At 33.4% G+C, this 17,074-nt stretch overlaps 2 protein-coding genes and 1 long non-coding RNA gene across 4 annotated transcripts in view; all 3 read right to left on the bottom strand.

Annotated features, from left to right (window-relative positions):
• The window catches only part of muc5.1 (mucin 5.1, oligomeric mucus/gel-forming), a 43,143-nt gene extending 41,685 nt beyond the window's left edge, over nt 1-1,458 (bottom strand). For both annotated transcript variants that reach the window (XR_012400218.1, XM_021470622.3), the window contains exons 1-2: nt 1,349-1,458; nt 1,200-1,262 (exon numbers count right to left, since the gene is read on the bottom strand). Coding sequence is in view for 1 of the 2 variants with exons in the window: in XM_021470622.3 (XP_021326297.2) it covers nt 1,200-1,262; nt 1,349-1,442 (157 nt within the window). In the remaining variant the exon portion in view is untranslated. The remainder of the gene's footprint in view (nt 1-1,199; nt 1,263-1,348) is intronic.
• Nucleotides 1,459-3,602: 2,144 nt separating this feature from the next.
• On the bottom strand, nt 3,603-6,388 carry LOC141380890 (uncharacterized). Its single transcript, XR_012400248.1, has 3 exons — nt 6,298-6,388; nt 6,137-6,187; nt 3,603-4,626 (listed from the first exon to the last, which is right to left on the bottom strand). It is a non-coding gene; the product is annotated as an uncharacterized lncRNA (long non-coding RNA).
• A 1,870-nt stretch (nt 6,389-8,258) lies between these two features.
• Nucleotides 8,259-16,996, bottom strand: LOC100149773 (intestinal mucin-like protein). The gene is made up of 20 exons (XM_073942821.1): nt 16,527-16,996; nt 16,240-16,423; nt 15,884-16,046; nt 15,614-15,780; nt 15,448-15,517; nt 15,009-15,112; nt 14,423-14,454; nt 14,152-14,326; nt 13,962-14,057; nt 13,815-13,855; nt 12,941-13,060; nt 12,732-12,830; nt 12,525-12,644; nt 11,523-11,621; nt 11,325-11,444; nt 10,857-10,955; nt 10,642-10,761; nt 9,284-9,323; nt 9,059-9,176; nt 8,259-8,814 (listed from the first exon to the last, which is right to left on the bottom strand). The coding sequence occupies exons 1-20, from the start codon at nt 16,686-16,688 to the stop codon at nt 8,610-8,612; spliced, it is 2,334 nt and encodes a 777-aa protein (XP_073798922.1). The 5' UTR covers nt 16,689-16,996; the 3' UTR covers nt 8,259-8,609.
• Nucleotides 16,997-17,074: the final 78 nt, after the last annotated feature.

The raw sequence follows: 17,074 nt of genomic DNA, 5'->3' as shown, positions 1-17,074 counted from the left end.
TTCCCTTATTATTGAAAAAAAAAAAGGATTTGCACGCCACTTCACCTAAAATGTATTTGTACCAACAAAAATACATTAAAATAAAGATAAAATTATACCAAACAAAAAAAGCTTTTTTTCTAACAAACGTAGGCTATATGAAGTGGTGAAAAATTGTTTAAATGTTTCCTGTTGCTATTTTAGGTTTTCATATATTGTTTTTTTTCTTCAGTTTCATCAGGAAAGAATCCAAAGTAATTCAAAATTTCACTTTGTGTGTTGTTCTTTTTAAGAGATTGCCACGGTTGTTGTAGTTACAGTATTACATCATATTGACAGGAGCAGAAATAAACAGATTTAGATTTGAACTGAAGCATCAGAAAGTATTTAAAAAAACTAGCATAAAAGGTGTGGATTTTACACAGTTTTGCAACCTTAGAAGTCTCCATAGACTATTAAAATAAAAAGCTCTATTGTTGCACAAACAGGAGAGCATTTTAGTGACTTTTCCACATGCAACATTATGTATTGTTGGTGGAGCGTTAATGACAATACTACCGTTTACAAACTGCAGTGGTGCCGTATTTTGAAGCCATAGTATCACAATACTACCATAGTACCGGTAAACCATGCAAAAAGTGTACTTCCTGAAATTTTTAAGTATACTAATACATACCTTTGACCAATATAGACCCTTTAAGTACAAAAGTGTACCTTTTAAAATGGTACGACCCCAGTGACAGCTCTCATACCTTTATTTCTGAGAGTGAATTATTTCTTTTAGTTGGGCTGAAACAAAAGCAGTTTCAAAATTTTTACAAATATTTTTTAAGATTAATATTATTAGCCCCCTTTTTGAGACATATTTTTGGATTGGCTACAGAAAAAAAACACTGATATCCAAAGACCTGCCTCATTAACTAACTTCCCCAGTTAACCCAATAGAGCCTTTAAATTGCACTTTAAACTGAACAACAGTATCTTAAATTACTACATGTAATAAAAACTATGTACTGTCATCCTGGCAAATAGAAAATAAATGAGTTATTAGAAATTAGTTATTATGTTTTAATAAAATGTGTTGAAAAAAGTCAAACGACACATTCAATTGTACATAAAGCCGTTTGAACAATGTTTATAAATCCTTACACTATTATTTCTTTAAGAATTAAAGTGATTAATACATCTCATATCACAAAAAGACACAATGATAAATCCACCTGGTGTTGTTGGCCACATAGGAGTCATAGGATTTTCCATATCTCTGTAATCTCCCATAAAGCCTTTAAACAAACAATTACAAGATTACCATTGTGTAAGTGACATAGTGCACACTTTCCGCATTAATTAATAATTTTTATTTTCTAACCTGCTTGTATGGACTGCAGCCCGGCCAGTAGGAAGACCCATCTCAGCATCCACATCTGGGGCATCCTGACCGTCCCCTCAGAGTCGAAACCCATCCTCAAGAGCTAATGTGAGTCATCTGCTAACAGTTGTCTATTTATAATGTCTCTTAGTTTGCTTTCAACCCATGTCATCTGTGATCAGAAGGTGGATCCCAGGCTTATGCAGTATTGTATGTTATGTTTCTGTTGATTCCACGTCCTAGTTGTGTTTGAGAGTAAACATGGTTTATGTAAACCTTGGTTGCAAAAAACACTTTCTGTCACTCACAACTTGTGTTTATCTCAGTTATCATCTCAAACTAAACAAGGATGTTATGGTTGGTTTGAAGATTAGATCCCAACTTAGAGGTTCCTGCAGTCTTCAGAGAAATGACGTGTTGGTGAAATTCACACCCTTACTGATAAGATCTTATATGAGATTTCATTCATTTCAATTTAATTTCATTTTTGATTCCATTGTGATTATAAGAACATTGTTCGCTGAGAGAAAAGAGAAGTTCAATAAATGTGATGGTCAGCTTTGACATTATCATTCTTACTCATTTTGTGTTATCAAGTTGACAAAGGTGTCAGAATTGATGTCGTGCACAAAACATTGACTTAAAACCAATACCTTCATAAGCTAACGCAAACATATATAGAAGTATTATTTGATTTTCTAGCATGCCAGCAGAAGTGTGTGTACCTTAAAGCTTTGTCTCGGTCTGTTTAATATGTTTGAGGTCTAATTCTCTGAAACCCATTATGATTGATTAAGGATACAACTGCAGGCAATGGCAAACAATGATTTTGAGAAATTTGAATGTTTAAACGTTTTCCTTAACTTGTTTATTCTTCATACCTGTTTACATTTAAAGGGATGTATGCTGATTAAATATGATGGTTTTCAATATCCAATAATCCAAACATATTTAAGTTTTCCTTTTTTAATATATATGCATAGAGAGACATAGAGAGTTAGATTGATAGTTTGCATTATATAATGCATTAATATATAATGCAAATTATCAATCTAACTCTCTCATGTGTGTGTGTGTGTGTGTGTGTGTGTGTGTGTGTGTATGTATGTATATATATATATATATATATATATATATATATATATATATATATATATATATATATATATATATATATATATATATATATATATATATATATATATATATATATATATATATATATATATATATATATACACACACACACACACACACACACAGTTGAGATCAGAATTATTAGCTCCCCATTTGAATTATTTTTTTCTTTTTTAAATATTTTGCAAATGGTGTTTAACAGCGCAAGGAAATTTTCACAGTATGTCTGATAATATTTTTTCTTCTGGAGAAACTCTTTTTTTGTTTTATTTCAGCTAGAATAAAAGCAGTTTTTAATTTTGTAAAACCCATTTTAAGGTCAAAATTATTAGCCCCTTTAAGCTATATTTTTTGATAGTTTACAAAACAAACCATTGTTAAACAATAACAATAAAATTACCCTAACCTGCCTAATTAGCCTAATTAACCAAGTTAATATAGAACCAATTATTATTATTAACCAATAAGCTGTATATAAGTGTCTTAAAAATATCTAGTAAAATATTATTTACTGTCATCATGTCAAACATAAAATAAATCATTAGAAATAAGTTATTAAAACTATTTTGTTTAGAAAATGGTTGAAAATTATCAAACTCTATACTGAATTTGTCTGTGAATATTACTGTTTTATTTTAATTGTATTGTTCTTTATATTGTTTTATTTATGGGTTGAAACTTAACCTGAATCTGTGCATTACATATACTGTCCGTATACATTCGCCTATATACGTTTGAAACATCAATAAGGTGTATAGTGAATTTGGTATTTATTTTCACTATCAATGCAATAAGCATTTACTTTATAATTGTTGACCATAGGTGGAAAATTAAACTTTCAAATACTTGATACATCAGCTTGCCTGAAAATATCATATATGAATAAAAATATAGAGAATTTGATATTTTAATATTACTGTCCAGTATTGCATTAAGACATAATTAGGCAGAGCAAAATGCAAACACATCCTGATCACATCTGCCTGTTTATTGTTTGTATTACAATAATTACTTCTTAGTCTTTTTACCTGATGCCAAGTTAAAAAGTTGATTCTGATGAAAAATAAATAAATAAATAAATTATATATATATAATTTTATATAATTTTTTTTTTTTTACATCAACAGAACAACACAATGCACGAATGGGAACACAATGTTTTTGATTGAAAAGAAGGGCCTAAGCGTTCTTTTATAGAGGGAAAAGTTTTTTTGTTTGAGCTGTGTTTAGATGGCCTGGCCTTGTTTTGATCAGTTGTGATCTAAAGACATTTTCTGTCTTCCCAGAAAGTACTTTTGTCTGGGAATGCAAAAAAAAAAGCCTTAATAAAGGTCTATCTAAAAGAAATCAGTTATGAAGGAAATGGTTAAGCATATTGTGTTTGCCATCTTTGTTTGCTTTTGCATCCAAAAGATCCTCAATTGTGAGTTTCATTACGTCAAACATGCTGTGATGACCCTGACAAAATATTTCTTCTCTAATTCATCTTGGAATGTTAAACATATCGAAACTCAATATGATACAGGGTCTATTTGGAAAAAGTATATACATTTTATTGAGATGTATATTGATAATCACTCAAATAATTCTAAATTTGTTATCCAAGTGATGCAATCAACATATTTAAAATAGAAATTGCATTCAATTTTAAAGACCACTTTCGAGAGGATTAGGATTAATTAATGTAGAATGAATAATATTGCAAAAAAAAAAAAACAATTTGAGGTTGAATTAATGAATTTTTTTATTGTCTAGGCAAAATAACTTATCATACAATCTTGAATTGATTCTTTACCCAAAAGTTTTAATTCTGTCATCATTTATTCACACTTTACTGGTTTCAAACCTGTGTGACTTTCTTGTGTAAAACAAAAGATGGAATATTTTGAAGAAAGCTTGAAGCATTGACTCGCATACAAAACATTGCAAGAATTAGAGGTTTTGTTTCCAGTGAGAACTCAGAGAAACTTTTTCATGCTTTTATCAGCACCAGGGTGGATTACTGTAATGGACTCCTCAATGGCCTTCCTAAAACCGTCAGACAGTTGGAGCTCATCCAGAACGCTGCTGCCAGGATTTTGACCAGAACCAGGAAATCAGAGCACATCACACCTGACCTCAGGTCTTTACACTGGCACTGGCTTTAAAAAAAGATTTTAAAGCAGGGTTCAACGCTAAAGATTTTTTCTACTGCCCGATCGGACCAGTGGTTCAGATTTTTACTTGCCCTGCCAATACTTTCACTGGCCCCACCAAAAAAAAAAGTGAATAGCTATTTCTTAGCCACAAATTAAAACAAAAAATGTATAGATTTTTATAAATCTAGAATTTAAATATTTAAAAAATGTTAATAAATGTATAATGAGCAAAATTCAAAGTGTTTTGCAAACAAATGTAGCAAAATGTGCAGGTATTTTATTGCAAAACAAGAGATGGCTGACCTGCCAAACTGAAGGCAGACTGTACAAAACATCACTTAATTTTTTTAGTCGTGGTTTACCCTCATAAATGTCTGCTTCCAAGATGTTTGAAACAAATGTTTTCCTGTAGCATCATCATTTGATGTTGACGCCATGTTGCTGTCTCTTCACTGTACTGGTTGTTATGAAAAAAAAACATGCTCACAACATCCAATCAGATAAGAGGAACAGAGAAGGTAGCATTTCAAGGCTTAAAAACACAAACTGTTTCTCGATTCTGACGGTTTTTGCACGCAATTGACAAATAGTCACAGCCAAAATAAACTTTATAGTGACAGGGCATCAGTGGCCCGATCAGGCCAGTAACGATCCTGTCTACTGTCCCAAGCATCCGACACGCTGGCCCCAGGCCATCGGGCAGTCCTTATTGTTGAGCCCTGCAAAGTATTATTACTTGTCTTTAAATCTCTAAATGGCCAAGTACCCCAATACATTACAGATATGCTCACTGAATACAAACCAAACAGATCACTCAGATCATTAGGATCAAATAAACATCATTAGGATCAAATAAAGATCAAGTAATTTCTAGAGTTCAGTCAAAGCAGGGTGAATCTGCCTTCAGCTACGAGGCCCCTTGCTGCTGGAATCAGCTTCCAGAAATGATTAGATGCGCTTTAACATTAGGTACATTCAAATCAAGACTTAAAACACATCTGTTCAGCTGTGCCTTGACCGAATGAACACTGTGCTATGACTGCCAGATCACACTATGATGTCGTTATTTTTTTCCCCACAGTGGAAGTCAATGGTTTTTCTTCAAAATATCCTCATTTGTATTACACACAAGAAAAAGACTCATAAATGTTTGAAAACATGCAAGTATTAGCAAATTTCCTTTTGGATTTGAATTATCCTATTAAAACAGCACAGTACCGCATTAAGAATGTAAAGTCCGGCTCTGTGCGTCATACTGCACTGTTTGCCTTCACGGTTCCATCAGAACTCACATCCTTGTTTAGTTTGAGATGATAGCAATGATAATTGTTGGTGGCCCAAAGTTTTTTTTCCTCCCCCACCAAATCTGCTAATCCTGTTTATTCTCAAACACAGCTAGAACATTAATGTTGACGTGACTCAAGGATGATATACCATAATTGAGCATACTGGTATGGGTACCACCTTCTGATCAGATTACACTGCACTTAAAAAGACAAGCAGCTCACATTACCTCCTGAAGAAGAATGTTGTCTGAATGTTGATGTGGATCGTACTGATGGGGCTGCAGGTGATAAAATGAGACAAGCTCAACAACTTTGTTTGAAACATGAATACATATTTTCAAGTAGGCTATAAATATATTGTTTTCAGATGCTAAATGAAATCACTCACAATTTATGATTTTCCATTTTTGAATTCTTCACCTCCTTAAGATGGAAAGTGGAAAAATCTTCCTCAAACAACTGAAGAAGAGGCTTTCAGAAATACTGATGGTATGACATTCAATATTCACACAATAATTACACATTTTAATATTGTGTTTTGTGCACGGAAATCTCTGGGAAGAGATTTTGATATGTGAGTCTTGTTGATTTCTTGAATCTACAAAAATATCAAGAATGACTGTCTCTGTAATCCATAATGAATTTAAACTTGTACTTCTAATAAATGTACTTTGAAATAGCCCACTTGAAAAAAAAAGAGTCCACTTGAATAAATAAATGGCAACAAGTGTTTGAATTGCCTCGCTTACAAAAATGAACCATGGATTTAATAGACGTGTGGTTCTTATCACAGTTTTAACACAAAACCACTTTTTAACTATGTTATTGTTGTGACACATTGCGACACATATTGTTTACTACAATAACGATGTTTTCGTTTATTTACTCTGTGATTTCTGCTACTTGTGTAACGTTATATCTGCTATTTTAACTAAGCAAACTGGCAGCTCTTTTACTAATCAATCTAATGGTCATTGTAAAATGTATAACGTAAAAAGTGTTTTATACCTGTTTGAGATATGTTTTTACCGTTTTCCCCCTTTTCAGAACAGTTTAGAAGAAGAAGGAAATACTTAGTTGCGGGCGCCATCTTTTGGTGAGACGCGGAAACTCATTCAACACGATCTTCACAGACAACAGGATGAAACATATCGTTATTGCGGCACGTTTAGGATTTAATAAAACAACCGAAAAATAGCAAATATTCGAAGACCAGTACATATGGCTGTCTCCTTAAATGGGTGCCATTTGTAAGGCAATATTAATACCTATTATGTACACGAACTGAATTTGAGTGGATGGAGTACCGTTGTCTAACGCACAATAAGTTAGTCCCAGTCAGTTTATTCACACATCGTTCTGTATTGTTGCGCTGACGATATTGAGGACAGGGGCTACGAGTGACGGTCAAGGCTGCACTGCTACTTTTTATTTACATTTTTAATACAATTTAATTGAAAAATTGGCTTTACTAACCGAGACTGTCAGAGACATACGCAGGCAATTCACATATCTCTCTGACTAATAAATGTTATAATTTCCTCCAAAAAAAGTAGTTTTATCATATACGGTTCCAGAATGCTAACTTTAATGTAGGCTAAGTTACCTCAAAATTAACAATCATCAGTTTTACCCGTTCGTTCCGAGCAAACTGTATTTCGTTTGATTAGTTTAATTACAAAACAACAACAACAACTTTGTTTTCCCGTCTTTCTTTCTAACTTGATTGTTGGAAATGTTCACGCTTGTGAGGATAGTTCTGCATACGAGACAAAAAGTAGTGCTACTGGTTACAATACGTTTTGCAGTTGCTGACGTGTTAAAAGGTCATTGTTCACACATATTTAACTACTTAATAATTATCTATAATGTATATTTGGATAAAATGAATGTGACATGAACGTAAATTATGAACATGAACTGTAATTGTGGTTATTTTAACTGATTTTGCTGCCATTCTAAAATGACTGAAACCTAAATGAAGACCAAAAGGATCACATTTATCAGCCATAGAAAGAGAATTTGATCACTTTAAACATCTGATTTGTAGAAATCTTTACAATGTCGTTCAAGTCCCATCAACAGCTGGACCTTCACAAAAGACAAATGTATGAGAGGACAGGATAATAAAGAGATTCTCAATGGTCGATTTAACACAGCAGCTTGAACAGATCACTAAATTATTTCTACATTTACAGTGTTTCGAACTTTTCAAGAAATTTCCTGCAGTGACATTAGCAGAAAGTATCAAAAGACATTAACTTTTGCTATGGAACTGGTTGTGTGGACATAACACTGGTACAAAGGACATTTCAGTTACAAAAACATTTTTTTTAACATCAATGGTTTGGTAATTAGTTATTACTTTTATTATTTTGTTATTACTTTGAGTTTATTCTGTTGTAAAGGCAACTCAAGAAAAAGTCAAAACAAAATCTTTGGGTGTTTACATTTTTTTTCACAGGGCTGGCACTAAACAGTAAAACAGAGGACAGTAACAGATGCTCTTTATTATGCCTTATTGTGATTTTATTTTATTTCATTAGAAAGAAAGAAAATACAGTATTATGCATTAAATGCAATGCCCCAAATCAAATCACAAAGAAAAAAAATAATGGTGCAATATTTACCAAAATATATTTTAAACACATTAATTCAGCAATCATCTTAAGATTGTGTCATGTTCACAGGATAATCGTGTCAATCATAATCTTCCTTTCTGAAGTTATTATAGTCTTCACACATGACAGGAGTGCATGTGCATGTCTCTATGTATGTGTAGTTATGCCGGATATTCAGCCATTTCTGCCAGTCATCTTCACACATCAGTGTCACCTCTCGAATGCTGGATCTCTCTGCTTGGCAGCAGGAACAGCTGTTCATCATGTATCCATGTAGATCCAGACTAGAAAACAAATTAATGCATTTAATTCTGTTCATTCAGCATTTAGACTGATAGTAAAATACGCAAGATTGATCTTGATATAAAAATAGCCTTCCTGGCATGCAAAACAATGCCCATTTTGATAACCATTTGTCCTAAAAAACAACAACAACCTGTCATTGCAGTTACTAAGACTTTGTAGTTCTGATATTTCAAACTAAAAAACAGAGTATTTTTGTGATTTACAGGGGTGCAGCACTCTTACGTTGATTTGGAGTCACAGTGACCAGCGCAGGATGTAATTTCAACATCTTCAGTTGAAGTGCAATTATTGACTTTCAGACGAGTGACGTTCTTCACAGGAGCACAGTTACGAGTTTCACCTGAGAGAAAACAGAGACAGGTAAGCCTTTGACTCTATAAAGATTTCATAGTAAAATTGTTATTCTTAGTCTTAAGATTGATTTATATAAGGACACAAATATCTTACAGTTTGGGCAACATCCATCCTCATCAAATTGCTTTGTTCCCTGCGAAAATCCAATTTGCAGAAAGAATTGTTTAGTAAAAAATGGTGTTTATTGTCACAGATATCTGAACAGAACCGATTTTTGCAAACCTTTTTTAATTCAATCCTTATTATATATATATATATATATATATATATATATACACACACACACACACACACACACACACACACACACATATGTATATAATATTTTCTACCACCAATGGAATTATCTAACTGCATTATAGGGTGTCTGCAGGGTCTTAAAAAGAATTAAAAGTTAATTATGAGACAATTAAGGCCCTTAAAAGGTATTAACAATTCTTAATCACATTTTACAAGGTTTAAATTTTGTTCAAGCGTTGTCAAAAGTACTTGACTCCAAAAACGTGTAAATATATTTATTTTCCTCCTAATATTAACCACCGCATGCTCCATCCACGCGATTGGTTAGGGCCAGGGCACGTCCAGCCAATCTACTCTGTCCTGGTGTTGTCACGTAATTTGCGACAAATGCTGGAAGATGATGTGACGCTCTCCACATGTAGCAAAACCACTGAGTGAAACAGACGGCAATAGGGGAAAATTTAAGTTTGCGTACTCCTGGTTGGAGAAAGATGAGTTTAAACAGTGGCTAAAGCCTTTTGCTAAAAACAATTACGTTATTTATTCTTTCAAGCTTAGTTTCTTCCGAGCTTATCTGAGTTCTGTTGCACGGTTGTGCTCCATTGATTTAACTACAACAGTTTACTAACAACCGTTTATTAAGGTAAAGTTTAATACTGATTAGAACTTGAAGTGGCGATGAGGTCTTAAAGTATTCTGAGAAGGTCTTTAAAAAGTCTTTTAAAATGTATTGAAATTACCTTTAGGATTCCTGCATATACCCTGATTAAGAAAGTACTGTAGTATTTATTAATTTTCAATAGTTTGAATTAGTTCACTTTTTCCAAAATTAAGTTTCCAGATGAGCGAATGCTGATAAAGGTGAGTAAAATATGCATGTCTTTGGCTGTTTGATTAACATTGAATGTTGTGAACTGAAGAAAAATATGAAAAAACTTTACTGATTGTAAAACCCAAAGTATACTATATTATTTCATGCATACATTACTGTACACAGCATTTCAAAGTATACTCTGTTTAAAAGCACACAAGAGCACATATGCTATATAATGTTATGTTCACTGAAATATTACAGATATTACAAAAATATGAGTGGTATTCGTGATATACTTATGAATTCTGTATATAAAATAACAAATAGTATTAAAAAGAGCTGAAGCAGTAGCAGAATACAAGAAAAAAGGTGTTAATGTGTGCTGGGTTCTACTTACCTCCACACAGTCATCTTGATTAAAGGAAGGGCATTTTTTCATTTCTTCCTTTATCGTGAACACGTCATTCCTTTTCAGACATGTGACATTCATGCATGATATATTGTATGAAAGTCCTTCCTAAACAAAACAAAAAAAAAGACTGACTGCATGAAAATTAAAGAACAGAGCAGATTCTTTTTCTGAGGAACATTTGTAAATGTTTCCAAATGTACCTGGAGAACATGTGTGGTTTTGTCTGGAGCATCATAAATACAGGCCACTTGTACACACGACCCACAGCACTCTCCATCTTTTTTCATATATTGAAAGCCCTGTGGAATAATTAGTTTTAATTTTAATAATCAAGAGGATGCTGAAAAGCTACTGAGAAGATAATGTTGTTTTGTTGTAGTTTTTATGCAGGTAAATGTCATATGACCACCTGCTATTTAAGGGATTTTGAGCATGCTTAAGCACTACCAGCAGGACATATTAAGATCACTTTAACATGAAAAATATGTATTTTCTTTCATACTTTTTAAGTGCCATTAATTAAAAAAATGACCAACGTTAATATTTGTACTTTCAAAATTAAATACATGTAGATTTTTTTTGAAGAAGAAAAAGATGTTAAATTTACAGTATGCTCAGTTTCTAATTCATTACTACACTACTGAATTGAAGCTAGAGGTTTTACTTACAGACGCACAGTCCTCTGAACTCAATTGAATACATTCCATGTTGGTTATGTTCATCTCAAATGAGTCATTAATATGATTGCAGGTAACAGTTTCACATTTATACTTAAACTCTTGTCCATCCTAAACGAAATGACAGACATGTGTGAGGGTTAATTCAGAACCATATTTTTATGTCTGATAATTGTCTTTCCAATGTACCTTGAGAATATGTATGGTGTTGTTTGGTGATTGATAAATACAGGCCACTGGTTCACATGTTCCACAGCACTCGCCTTCTTTCATCACATATTCAAACCCCTTGAAGTGAAAAAAAAGAGTTTATAGTGTACTGTAGTTTTAATATTTCAGCAGAAGTAGATGCTACAGAGGGTATGTTTTTTTACTTTCAAAGAACTTTACAGTTGACTCAACTCACATTTTAAAGCAAGATCCAAGAAATGTTAGAAAATCTAAAAATGGTAAACCCAAGTGGCTTGATGTTAATCCCAAGTACTTGATGTCACTAATACTTTATTTACTATATACTGTATTTTGAAATGATCTATGGGGATAGTAAAATAAGTCATCCTTAAAAAAATATGTCAGTTGTCATTGTCATTTGGCAACAGTTCCAGTCTGGAAATATTAAACTTGATATTTCTAAGCATTATGTTTTATGCTTAATCTTTTTATTAGTTTTTTTATTTTTAGAACTTTCTGTCATCTTATCAAATGGTGCATTTGTGTAGTAGTTTGCATTGGCAGGTTGGAGCTAACAGAATTCATACATGTAATGTGCACAAAGATGACCAAAGTCAGAATTTTAAGTTGTATTTCATGTGAACTTACTGAATAACCCCAGAACACTTCATGGGACCATTCTGAGATATATATATATATATATATATATATATATATATATATATATATATATATATATATATATATATATATATATATATATATATAAAGTTGATTGTCTGTTCCTGGATGAGCAAAAGCAGGACATTTTTTCCAAATTGTTCCATTTGTTGTATAGGAAAATTTAACAACACCAGGGTGATTTTATTTAATATTTTGGAATAAAACTGAATACTGAATGTGATGTGAAGTGACTGGGTGCTTCATTTTGCAAACATACTCAATAAATGGAAAAAAAAACCCTGAAAAAAGCAACAGCCAAAATACAGTGTGTGTGGTGTGTATAGAGATCTTACTTACATACTCGCAGACGTGCACACTCGAGTACGAACACACTGTTTTGGTTTTTTCAATCAAAAATGAGCCATTTATTTCATGACAGGAAACAGTTTCACATGTAAAATTCTTGACATCTCCATCCTAACAAAAGACAGACCGAGTATGTTAAGACTTTGACGTATGATTAAATTAACAACAGACCAAGTTTAAGAATGTAGTCAGACGTACATGAAGAATGTGTTTAGTGTTGTTCTCTCTATAATAAATGCAGCTCATTAGTTTACATGTTCCACAGCACTCTCCATCTTGTTTCACATATTCAAACCCCTACAGAGAGAAAATGATTATTATAGAGCAGTAGGAACTCTGCGCTTTATTTTCAAATCGGAGAGCAGCACTAATGCAAACTGACCACAAGCTTAAGCTGTAGGTATTACCTCATAACACTCATCATCAGGGCAAACTTCATAGGAACAATTCATTTGATATAGTTCAGTCCATGGGTCCCATTCACAGTTACATTTAACACAAGGCCCTACGTGGATTTTACTCCCAGGCTAGAAAGAGGAAAAAGGGCAACAAAGTGAAACCATAAGAAGCTATTTTCAATGTTTTCACCCTTTTTTGCGAAGCCAAAGTAAGCGATTTCTACAACTGGATTGAAAGTAGTATTATTACTTTCTTATAACTTATTTCTTATAACTTATATTAAAAAATATAACTTTTTTTTTTTTTATCTGATGCATTGACAAAAAAATTACCATGTAAACCAGGGGTGCCCAAACCAGGAAATAAAACAATTAATTCTATTTTCAGACTTTATAGCCTGTTTTAAAAAAACAAAAACAAATCTATGTTGAAACGCAATGCAAAAGTTGACCAGAATTCATATAAAACACATTTGAACAAATAGATGAATCAGATCTAAATTTTTAGAGTGTAAGATAAACGAATCTGTAACTGAATTAAATTAATATGCATTGCCAAAAATTGATGCATGTAAACAGCCATTTACCTCTGGGATAAATACCTTGGAATAATAAATGGCTGTTAATGGTCAAACTACTTGGTCTACAAACCAGTGTGTTTCTGACAATGCAAAGAAAAAATAAATAAAATCATGAGGAAATACCAGTTTGCAAGATCAAGCAGCATAACAAGCAGTTATTTGTGTCTAAAAGTCAACGGAAGTGAGACAGATCGGATGTCTCCTCACACTTAGACTACAATGACCACGTTCACCCTAACATGAAAAGCAAATGTTAATAGAATTTACAAAGGTTTATTTTTCAATTCTGTGTGTTTAGTTACCTTATATTCTGTGTTGTTGTAGGCACACACTTCTTTTGACTCTGTAAGAAGCAACACACACACACACACACACACACACACACATTAAAGACAAACATTATGTCAAAAAGACAAGCTGATGGAAGTGTTTAGGACTGATAGTGATACCGCATCTGATTTCTGGACAGAAGTCTCCGTAAGGGTGCACAATCAGTTCATATCCAACCTCACACTTTTCCTCCGAAAATGGGCACATGCTACAATCTACATCATGAAACAGAGTGAGAGGAGGCTTTAGTCTTAAAACACTGCAATTCTGAAGCAAACCCAGTTTTAAAAAGAAACAAACTCCTCTTACTGCAAACTTGTCTGCTGCAGCATGGCTCTGATGGATCGGTGACATTGACCACCATGAAGGGCTCAGTGCAGTTCACAGGGGGCACATCGGGACACTTCTTGGGTTCACAGATGACTGACATCCTGGCCTTATCACAGACACAGTCCTCACAGTTGTGCGTAAAATTCTCATTAAACTGCAGTGTAAAAGCAAACAAAACATGAATTGCATGCCACAGGGATGCTCCTGCAGGAAGTGACTATTGAACAGTTTTAATCCTTGTATACAGTACCCTACGTGGTTTCCCAGATGAGTCCAAGCATCCTACAGGAAAAGACAGGTATATTCTTAAAACAGGATATGAGATGTGGATGTGTGTAATGCAGGTGCAAGTTTCTGTGCATCTTTTCCTGGGAAACTTGTGTAGGATGCTAACCCTTCAAGACCAAACCATTAGCATTTGAGAGGACACTGAAAAAATACTGTTTCATTCTTATATTTATAGTCTGAACAGTCCTTCCCAGAAAAACGAGATGCATAACACGACCCTGCTGAAAAATCCAGCATAAACCAGCATGAATAAACCAGCTGTCTTTGAGCAAAATTGAGTTGGTGTGCCATACTGGGGACCAGCAAGCTATCAACCAGCATCCCATTCTGCTCTCAGCAAACTTAATAAACCTGCTGGTGAGCAGCAAAGCTGGAAATTTCAGCTGGGCAGTGAAATGTCAATTTATTAATAGTCAAGTCAATGGCTATACATGTATACATTGCTGTTATACATGTAAACAAGTGTGAGACTCTAATCTGAGATGTAGACCAATCTCTCTATCCATATAAAGATGTACTGTAATATGACAGAGACTATGGCTTCTCACCGCAGGGTTGTGGCACACAGACTCCAGAATCCTTGGTGAAGAGTGTTGTGTTCTGACTACAGAAGCAGCCTTCTGTGGACACTGTAATGTTGCTCTCCATTTGTCTGTAAGCAAAGTTTTACAGTGTGTTACTTGCAATACATCAATTAACACATTAATAATGTAATCAGGGGATATTTTATTTCAGAGAGGCCAATTCTAACTTTCTTCTAAGATTATATTTCTGTTTACAACTATTAAATGTCAGTGAGATCATTCTGAACCTCAATGTTTTGGGTGGAAATAAATCATATGTATATTTGACTAGACATTCTATCTTAATGGAGTAATAATAAAAGCAAAAACATATCTTGGCCAAATAGTATGCCACTAGTTTTATAAAGTGTTACCATATACATTTCCCACAACCATATCAACTATTGAAGAAAAAAGGCCATACCTATCTCTACATGTTGGCGGTTCAAATGAACCACAAGGCAAGAACACTTTATCTTCTGAACAACCAATATCTGAGGAAGAAATGTATCTTTCAGAATATTTACTTGTAAATTGCTTTACTGATTTTTATATAACCTAAATGAAATCTATTCCATTCATGAACTTACTGCATTGGCTTGTGTAGTTCCTCCAGTATATGCAGACCCCAAACATTGCACAGACGCTTGCGTAGCTCTGCAGACTGGCACACACTTCAGCAGGGTTATTACTGCTGTCATATTGACAGGCTGAAAAGAAGTTTTCAGGAGGCACATGGGAGTGGCACGCTTCAAACCTGAAAATATTCACAATGAAGAAGGTTTACTAAAAGCAAATTTCACTCTCAAGATGCAAAGTTTGTTGAATTTGATTTAATTACACCAACAGAATGAACTGACGTGGTGTTTAGTAGGTAGCAGTCAGGGTGGACATGGGGTGAGTTAGGAGTAGGTAATGGAGCTGGTGGAGTGCAAACTGTAGTATTCCAGTTCTCTGCCATTATTTTACAGTCGTTTGCCAAGGATCCAGGGCAATCATCATTCTGGTTGTTGTTGCATGTTCCTTAGTAAGAATTATTTGGAATAATTAGTATTGTTACTAAATAAGATCATTTACTTCAACCAAATTATCATTCAAATATTGTTTTATTCAACATCATGCTTTATTTTTTAGGAATATTGACAAAATATTTTATCTGATATGACCTCTTTTTAAACTATTTCAACTCAAAAAATATATTTTTTTGTTTGCTTACCACATTGGCCTTCTGTGTTTTTTCCAAAATACTGGAATGGCAGGTTGATGCTGAAGCCAGAGACTCCAAATAGTACATAGGCGTTGAGTTTTGGAATCTCTAGTAATAAGTTTAGGTCTGAACTAATAACCCTCAGGCCATTATTATCATACGGCAGTGCTAGCATAATATTTCCCTCTAGAGCCTTAAAAAAACAGACAAGCACAAAGAAAGCAAACAAATTTACAAAACAATGAAGGGAAAACACTACAAAATCTTTGTTCAGTCCTGCTATACAGTAATCTCACCTCTAGATTTGCTCCTCCCATTAGCCTGTGACTTCTAAGTGTAATGTTTTGTTTGTTGTAAGACACAATAAGGGATCTGGGACAGGATACATTCTCAGCAGGGTCACAGTAGACATTCTCAATGTAGATTGCTAAATTGAATTGAGGGCTAATTTCCTTCATTAAAATATAAGTGCAGTTTCCTTGGTAATTGTAATAGAGTCCATCAAATGTGATGTAATGGGAGTCACCCCAGCCTTGGCAAAAGCCTATGAATAGTAGAGTGTGTATAGGTTAGGAACCAAGCACAAAAATTTATTAGAACATTTATTGTTAAAAATTATTCCAGTTGTCATTAGACAGACATTTTAACATATCCATATTCTCTGTATAGATTTTTAATATTAATTTGTAAAAAAAAATGTTTGTCTTTAGGTCAATGCATATTGGTTAGAATAACTACAAATATGGTAAATAGCCTTTTAATTTATGAAATGATTTTCTTAGTAAGTATTACTATTATTTATAGTTTATTTCAGATGAACATAAAATATATTTTGAAAAAACTT

Source organism: Danio rerio, chromosome 25 (genome assembly GCF_049306965.1).
Source record: "Danio rerio strain Tuebingen ecotype United States chromosome 25, GRCz12tu, whole genome shotgun sequence".
In the NCBI taxonomy this organism is placed as follows: domain Eukaryota; kingdom Metazoa; phylum Chordata; class Actinopteri; order Cypriniformes; family Danionidae; genus Danio; species Danio rerio.
This window is presented reverse-complemented; position numbering and strand designations above follow the sequence as displayed.